Genomic DNA, 8,753 nt, shown 5'->3' on the forward strand with positions numbered 1-8,753 from the left:
ATGCATGCGTAGCCCAATTGCGTCCGTCGACATCTGAAAGACAGCTGCAGAGTTCGCTAGGAGTCAAAACTGTCCATTAACACTTCCTAAAGAACATACAACGCGGATGCTTTTACATCTGAGAAGTTGAGATACCACCTTTGTACACTCCCTTCTTGTCAATTGGGATTGTCGTGCGACTACCTCTGTGCACGGGCCGGGATGCATGCGCGTTTGCAGGCATATCACGAGGTTTTACACCATTTTCTGTGCTCGCCACCCTTTCCGACGGCCCATAAAAACGCCTCATCTTTGAACTGTGTTCTTGAATCGTTGAGGCGCTGCACACGCAGCATGAGCTGGTGCTTTGGTAACATTTTAACAGACGCCCGACAAAGCAGTTGTGTTCACTGAGGTTTCCTACCTGATGCACTGTCATAAAAACCCTGGGATCCTCGGCTAAGGAATCCTAGCTTAGGGACAAGAGGAGGGAGTGGTGTTGTGTTCTTAATCTGAGTAAACATGGAGAGAAACCGGTCTGACAGGGACAGAGATCGCTCTCGCCCCAGGGATCGCGAGCCGCCACGAGGGCGAGATCGGGTGCGCTCGCGGGAACGGGGACGGTCGCAAGAACAGGGACGGTCGTGCGAAAGAGGACGATCACGAGAAAGACTAATATCGCGGGAAAGAGAGCGTTCAAGAGGGAGAGAAAGGACAAAAGTCAGAGATCGATCCACGGACCGCACACAGTCAACGCATGTTTCCAGACCCGACAGAGACAGGTCTCGCGACAGAAACAGGTCTCGCGGCAGAGACAGGTCTCACGACAGAGACCGGTCACGCGACAGAGACCGGTCTCGCGACCGAGACCGTGCCAAGGAGCGAAGCCACCCCGATCGACAGAAGTGAGTTCAGTACTCCTCTTTAGAATGCTTGGTGTAGGGTTGCCAGCGAGGTTGTATGAACGTTTCACACCACTGATTCGCGCCACTCTAGTTGCTTGTCCTATTTGCTTACCGCCAGCGATTTCCGCGTAAATGTGGCGGTGGATTCTTGTTGTTCATGTGCACAGCCTAAGCAAAGGCAGGTACGGATACAAATCAAGTCGCAGGAGCCGCTCACATCGCGCGCGTGGGTCCAATTCGCCGACTCCAGAATTGCCATCTCGTAGTGCAGAAGGCCGTTCTGGTCGTTATCGCCGAAGTCACAGCCGATCGTCTGACTCTCCTGAAAGGACTTGGAATGGCCCCAGCAGTGCACAGAAAAAGAAAAGCGGATCAAGACAAATGAACGTTGACAAGTTCATTGAAGATGAGGTTGCACGACGGGTGGAAGCAGAGGTTCAGAGACGTGTCGAACAGTTGATAAACTCCCCGCAGTTCCAAAAGGAGATTGATGCCCGGCTTGCACAGGAGCGCGAGAGGCGGGAGAGGACAATGAAAAGTGACATAGAACGAGAGAAATCCCGTATACTTGAAGACTTCAGGCGAAAGGAGGAAGAAGAAAAACGCTCAAAACAAAAACTTGAAGACATTCTGGCGGAAAACGAACGAAAAGTCCGACTGGAGCAGCAGCGCCAAGCGGAGGAACAGGCGAAGGCAGATGAACTTCGCCTTATGGAGCTGCATAGGTTGCAGGTTGCTAGGGAAGAAGAGAGACGGAAAAAAACGTTGGAGGAGAAGGAGGAGGCAGGAGCCTCAAGTCAGCCACTTCCTCGACAGAAGCTGGCCTTCAAGATGAAAACAACTTCTTTATTCTAGGGGCGTCTTCACCATGCGCAGCCCCCCAGCCTACAACTTGGCAACCAAAAACCCTCCGGACGTGGCAGCAAACCTCATCTCTGCGACAGATTTATGCAACCTCTTGTTCAGATAAAATCTTTTGTGATTCATGCGATACTCCGTTTTGTCTTTTGCTGTGCTACACAACAGTTTTCCAATTGTTTCCTTGTAGTATCGTCTGATCATCAATGCAAGGCAAGCGGAATCTCTGTCCACTGTTCTCGACAACTGATCCACTTCCGTGTGAGTGGCCTGCTGGCCGGTCACTCGGTCACTTCTAAAATATCGTTGTGAAGCGTGACGAATTAGCTAAGTCGCAGTGGCGAGGCCACATTCGCACGGGGAGCGATTTGGGTGTTCCTGTTTTTAGCAGCCGGCGATGCCAACTCGTGTTGATGTTGTAGACCACAGAAACGTCGTGGGCAGCGATCGAGGTCTACTGTTTGAGAGTTTTAAGGTCTCAGACAAACAATCTGACAAGGAATTTTGCTTTCGGCTCCTAATAGGTTCACTTCTCAGCACAGAGACAGGCGAAAACGCACTGTAGGTTAGGAAGAAATTCAATAGGAACTCCAATCCTGGCAGTCACATGCCGCCGCCTGGCCACCACTTTATCCGGAGGCACCCAGATTTACGGCTTTGCTATGAACCGCCCAGGAGCCCGATTAGCCCGTGGCTGTATCAACACTATGGGCAGCTTCTCGGGGAGTCACGCTTGAACTGTGTGGTCGCCAGGTGCCCATCTCTGAGTAGAGCTGTATATACACCTCTGTGATATATTGACTGGAACTGTCTTCCTGGAGAATTGAGGCATACCCTCGTTCCCCGACCAGCTACTTTGAGTCCTCACCAAGTGCTCACCTCATTTAACCTTGTCTTTCAGTTAACCGAAGCGATAAAATATGGACGAACGCCTGTTTCTTTTACTAATCGTTGGCGTCTCGGCATCGGTGGTGGTGCAGGCACGTCGGGATGATGTCGGGGGGGGCGGGGTGGCGCAGTTCCAGCACGTGCTCCAGCCCCTAGAGCCCTCTGCGGAGATTGTCACAACCAGCACACAAGCTCCCGTGTCTTTACCATCCGCGATTCCTAGTTCAGTTCCTGAGACACTTGAGATTTTGGGTCTGCAGTACACAAATGCTGTGTATATTTACGTTCTTCTGGGGATGTCTATCCCATTTGGCCTGCTTTATCTTTGGTTTGCAGTAAGGATAAACTCAAAACGCACCCCACGGAATGCCTTTACAAATTTCACTGCAGTTTGCTGGCAACGCGAAACAGGTATGCGGCTGCCTTTCTGTGGCCTCAACAGTTTCTCCATAGGCCTGCAGTTGCAAGCTGTATTTGCTGCGGTAACGGCTGCGCTATTCGCCTTCTATTTATCCATTGGCCTTTTAATAAACCTGCGACTTCCGTAAGAGACGAGCCAGTCAATCGCAAACTGTATACAGTGGCATACATTTTCCGCAGGCCGGAGATCGGAATTTCTGTTGCCTGTCCTCTTTTCACAGCTGCATTGGGTAAACGGGACAGCAGGAAAATTCCGTGGTGTCCCTCAGACGCATCGCGCCCCTTTTTCAGTTCTGGGTCTGTTTTTCCCAGAGTACTTCGGTGAGTGAAGCCCTGAAGAACTCCTCATTGCTGTACAACAGTGATGGCTAACGTGTTTTCAGGATGGTGAGGTTCTGCAACAGTAGATTGCCTGCAGACACTGGCACGCTCTGTTTTCTTTACCAGGACAAATACTATATTGGCAGCGGATGTTTTACTCGTTGCCCTCGTCTGTAAGATGAGCCACGCATTACATCCGACCCTGCGCTAAATACACCGTTATGCCCCTTTAGATAACTTGACGGTACTGTCCTCGTTCGGAACCTGCCTGGCCTTCTACAGGCCGTGACGTACACCCTCGTAGGCGCCTCTGTTCTTGTCAAATTTTGGGCTTCTTGCTGGGCTAGCCGGATTCACTTCCTCACCTCCAGCAGTTCAGCTGATATCGTGTTAGTCAAACATATCGTCGAGACTGGCTCGCTGTTACCGGAAGAGGAACTCTCGGATTTCAGATTTTACCTCGATTATCTTCGTGGCTTGTCTCTTATATGTGATTCAGATATATACTGGCCAAGTACGCTTGACAAAAATCTACCACACGTTATTTGTACGGGAGCCCTATCCAACAACAGATACGAAACTGTCCACCTGTTGTTAACCGAAACCTGGTCTCTTCGTTCATCTCCGGCTTTGTAGTAACTGCGTCAGTAGCGTACATCGCCGCTGTCGGCGGATTGATGGCGCAGACTCCGTTGGAGGTGAGGTAGAGATAATTCCGCATATCGCATTAGGGAGACTCATCCTTGTTTTCAGCCTGTTGGTTTCTTTGACATGCCCAGTAAACCGCTTCCTTTGCTATAGAATATTCGATAATGGGTTAAAAGTTGCCTCATTGGCAGGTCTCTTCTCGTACGGAGAGACACCCACCTACGTGTTTTTGGTGAGCCACCATGAGCATTATCCGAAGTCAGTAAAATACAGTCGTTCCGTTTAGGTCCTCTGGACGGCTCTAACGATGGGAGGTTATGCAGTGCAGCAAGCACGTGACAAGCAAACCATTTTGCTCGACTAGACTACTGGAGCCATTGCGAGATCAGCTGTAACACGAACCAGTAACCACAAATTACGGAAGGCCGACAGCAAGTCGTCTATGTTATTCCTCTTTTTTCGTCGTATTGGCCCTGCAAGGTGGATGACGCTTACACGACGCAGCAGCTCATTGCTCAAACACAGGCCAGCAATTCGTACGAGCCATCAGCAAACTGATCCTGTTCTTACGTCTGGACGTAGCTTGCGGGTACATCCTTCTGCACCGACGTTCCCGCCAGCTCCAGCTGTAACCCAACTGTCATTTTCTAATCCGGATAGAGCCGCTCTGTGGATCGGAACTGTCTTTCATGTAAATAACACCGTTGTTTTGACAAAACATTCGATCTAAACACTGACGCACTGCCGAGCAGCTGGCCATAGATATGAATCCCGATCAGAGGATGTCGAACGCTACGTAACCTTTTTGTCGTAACACTGCTATTGCAGACCCCACACATACAACAGGGCATGCTTGACTTGTCGTCCGCGTCTGACAGTTCCGATAGCAATGGCAAATGGGTTTGTCACCGTATGCGTCGAAGCACCTCAGACACGTTGTCGTAGACAATAACTCCAAAAAGCGGAAGGGTTAAATTATCAATATCCGACGTGTAAGCCTGTGGGAATCGGACATGACACACAAAAAGATAGAGCCAGATCGTCACACAAAGAACCTGATAAGCCAATCCTACGCTAGGGGACGAATCTCAAATACAACTCCAGCTTTTATTATGACATTCTCTCACCTCGAACAGTGCACCGAATGCGATTGCGCCGAATGCCGCTCCGTACGATACGCCTGATTCCTACAAGAGAGCCACAGAAACAAACAACGGGATCACCCATCGTCTGCTCTCGTCCAAAAGCATCGATCTTTCTCCGTGTCGGGCCTCTCTCTTTTGTGTTGTGCGTAAGTGTCTTCCTCTCTACCATCCAGGTCGTCGCATCGAAAGTGCATACACATTGGTATTTGAAACCGAGGCCACCGGGCCCAATCGAGCTTACCCAGCCATGTTGCTGGACTCCAATTAAGCCCAGTGGCTCTAGCGTTGCCACTGTCAAGGAACCGGCAATGAAACCCATGACGCCGGCAATCGTTTTGCTGCCGCTCAGCGGTAAACGTCGTTTTCCAAATAGAGCTCCGGTAACAGCTGCGGCAGCGTCTCCGATTCCAACTAGAAACAATCCTAGGAGATGCCGCGAAGAAACCGGTAAGCCTCTGATCACCGGCGTCGAAACAAACGGCAACGCCAGTCCGAGTGCTAGGTAAATATGCGTCAGGAAAAGCCCGTTCTGGTCACGGCCGTCTGCGAATTGACTATATATGGACGCAATCTGCTGTGACAAAGGCGAAGCAACATCAGAGGTCCTCAAAAATTCGCAGAAGACGGTAGCCCACACGACTCCACAGAGAGCGACAGCCACAAGCTCGTCTACTCCGAGCATCAGACCGACAAAAACGTTTGCAACAAAAAGAAAATGATACAATTTTCGGACGACGATCAAATGAGCACTGCGTTTACCAGACGTGCAATCTTGTTGATTTGCAGCGGTTCTGTGGGACCAAAAAACTGTAATAGATGCGACACCGGCAATAGATGAAGCAAGCCAGAATACGAATAGCCTTGCATTAATATTCTCACCAAAAACAAGGAATAATATCCACCCGAGAGGAGTACCACGTGGTGACCAGTCTCTGTCCATTACATTGCCATCACTAGCATCAACAGCCGGGCTGCAACCTGCGAACAGGTATATTCCCACTGAAGTTATGAAGCCGAGCAAGAGAAGTGTTCTTCCCCTGCTTTCCGATGCAGCGCCGGTGGGTTGCGTGCTATGCGAGACACGACTGGAGACAAAGACGGCGCAGGAGAGACCAGCAATCAACAGCAGAAACATGCGCGAAACGAAAACTAGCCATGCTGGCGTCTGCGACACGGTCATGCAGACACCCGCAGCCCGCGTCATAAGCAAGGAATCCAAACAGTCACATACAGTCAGAACAACAATGACGCTGATCAGCTGACTCAGGACGACACTCTCGACAAAAGTAAAACAATGATTCCCATTAAAAGAGCACGCGTGCAGCACCAGCATTTGTAAGCAAATGAACAAAAAAAAACCAATTCCGATAGAGATACAGAACGACAATGGTATTGGATCGATTGCAGGTGTTCCGAAGGGGATCGATCTTACGCATGCAGCAGTGTATGTGGCCGCTAGCACTGCAATACCACCCACCGAGAGTGCGTGCGTCCACAAGATACGGCCAAGAAGTGACCCTCCGAGCAGACCAGGGACAAGAATGGCGGATGCCGCATGCAACAGTGATTTGTCTGTGATTACCACTCTGTCAGAGAAGTATGGGCCGCGTCTTTGTATCTCTAGGAGGCAAGTACAAACAAAACCTGGAAAAAGCAGCATGGCCACGATGGTTGAGCTGTTACTAACTCGACGACTGTTCTCGGGCACGGCACGCCGAGAGGGAGAGGCGTCTTTAGAAGAATCAGGCACCTTGACGGCATGCAAACGAAGCGAAGCCATCTCTCCTGTGGTCTTCCAATGCATGGACGTTTGTAGATCATTGCACGTAGAACGCTCTTCACGACAGCAATCCCTATTGTTCCCGCCGTCGGCCGAAGACATATCGCCCACAAGCTCGGTTTCACTCGCACAGTCTGACGTCGAGGAGCCGTGGAACGAAAAGGCGTGTTCCGCCAAGCCGTATGCTCCGACCCTCTTTTTCCAAAAAGAAAGAAAACGAGCGGAGAGCAGCGCGTCGTCGTTACATGATGTGCAAGGGGATCCGCGGCAAGCAGTAAGCGAAACCTCCGAGACACGTCCATTGCCCTGTAGGGTCTCTTTGCAGTCCGCACTCGCACAAGGGCCTCGTGCCTTCGGTATGTGCACGACTGAAGCGGTTTTCCTGCGATCGCGCATACCTTTCCTCTCATGTTGAGATGCAGTACGTCGCACGGGTCGGTCCTCCTTGTCAGACGATTTCGAGACGAGTTGCCGACTTATATCCAACCAGAAGCCATGGGCTCGTTCCCTCATACACTCGAAAACAGCAGTAATGGCAAGAAGAAGAAGAGGCAGGAACGGGTTGAAGAGAGCGCAACAGAAATCTGGGTTCAGTGAGAAGACGACGATGACAAGCAGGCCATCAAGTTGGCAAGAATCCCAAAACGAGCGAAAAAATCTGGTCAACTGATCACTCTCAGTGACTTTCGCCACTGCAGCAAGAAACATTCGATCCAGGTGAACAAGAAATAGGCTTGAGAAAGGCCCCGAGCCTTCTGCTGGATGCCCCGCGGACCGCGTCATAGTGCATGTCGGACCGGGTTGGCAAAACTGTCTTCTCTCCTCCCATTTGGATGCAGCGTGTAGGTGAGTACAGCGCAAGAGAACCGAGTGCCAAGAGCATCTGCAGCGCTTCAAACATGTGTGTTTCCAAAAGGTATCCGAGGGCTCACAAGAAATCAAGTGGTTGGAAGCCCTGCGCTGCCAAGCGCTTACACAAAGAAAAGTCGCAGAATGAATGCGAGGCGGGAGAGAACACGTGGATGTACACTGGCCATGAAAACAGGTCGTCGTTGACATTGGTTTTCTGGCGCCTTTCTAAATCGCAGGAACTTTGGGCCAGGACGGGATTGCTCTGGTCTGAATAATTCCTAGGTACGACACCCGCCGTTACAAAGTCCGCCATGCGGCTGTTCAGATGTGGTGACTTCATGCGGCTGAGAATTTTCTTGCATGCCGGCAACCCTCCAGTGCCACATTCAACAGACTGTCCAGGGGCAGCTCTGCTACCCTACACCGACGTCGTCACTTGTAGCAACGGGATTCAAGTGCAGACGAAGGCTGTCCCAGCTGGTTTGGTCGCATTTTGTATTCAAGACAGTCTCGGGCGTTGCCGGCCCGTGCACACAGCGCAGAAAGCCTTGGATCATCGATGAGAGCTGTCGATTTCCACTGCCAGGACGAACGCGGCCGGCATTGAAACGAGAAATGACATCCTAGCTTGCTTGGCGTCCGAGTTTTTCTTTCTTCAGTCCAACGTCTGACATCCGCCGTGCCCTGTAATCGTTTTTTGCCACGGGATGGTCACGGAGAAAAGGGAATGGTGCCTCCCCTGCTGCGCATGTCGAGTAAAAAGATTCGATCCACTTGGTGTGGCATCAGCCCCGTCGCCCACTTTTCCGTTGGAGAACGGCATAGAATTGGATCAGAACGCCAAACCCTTTGCAGTGTCAGCACGGCTGTGTCTGCTGCTTCTAGGGAAACCGCGTGGGTTCATTGTTCCCGCAAATCCCGCCACAAATCGGTCCTTGCTGCCGCCGTTCGCCTCTT

At 51.1% G+C, this 8,753-nt stretch overlaps 2 protein-coding genes across 2 annotated transcripts; one reads left to right on the forward strand and one right to left on the reverse strand.

Annotated features, from left to right (window-relative positions):
- Positions 1 to 501: 501 nt before the first annotated feature.
- NCLIV_035670 (conserved hypothetical protein) lies at positions 502 to 1,739 on the forward strand (the record flags this gene model as incomplete). Its single annotated transcript, XM_003883769.1, has 2 exons — positions 502 to 884; positions 1,052 to 1,739. 2 exons carry the CDS (start codon positions 502 to 504, stop codon positions 1,737 to 1,739), a joined length of 1,071 nt encoding a protein of 356 aa, XP_003883818.1.
- Positions 1,740 to 4,924: 3,185 nt separating this feature from the next.
- On the reverse strand, positions 4,925 to 5,846 carry NCLIV_035680 (Phosphatidate cytidylyltransferase family protein, related; the record flags this gene model as incomplete). The annotated part of the gene is made up of 3 exons (XM_003883770.1): positions 4,925 to 5,017; positions 5,147 to 5,206; positions 5,406 to 5,846. The coding sequence occupies 3 exons, from the start codon at positions 5,844 to 5,846 to the stop codon at positions 4,925 to 4,927; spliced, it is 594 nt and encodes a 197-aa protein (XP_003883819.1).
- Positions 5,847 to 8,753: the final 2,907 nt, after the last annotated feature.

The sequence above is a fragment of the Neospora caninum genome, chromosome VIII (genome assembly GCF_000208865.1).
Source record: "Neospora caninum Liverpool complete genome, chromosome VIII".
Classification (NCBI taxonomy): domain Eukaryota; phylum Apicomplexa; class Conoidasida; order Eucoccidiorida; family Sarcocystidae; genus Neospora; species Neospora caninum.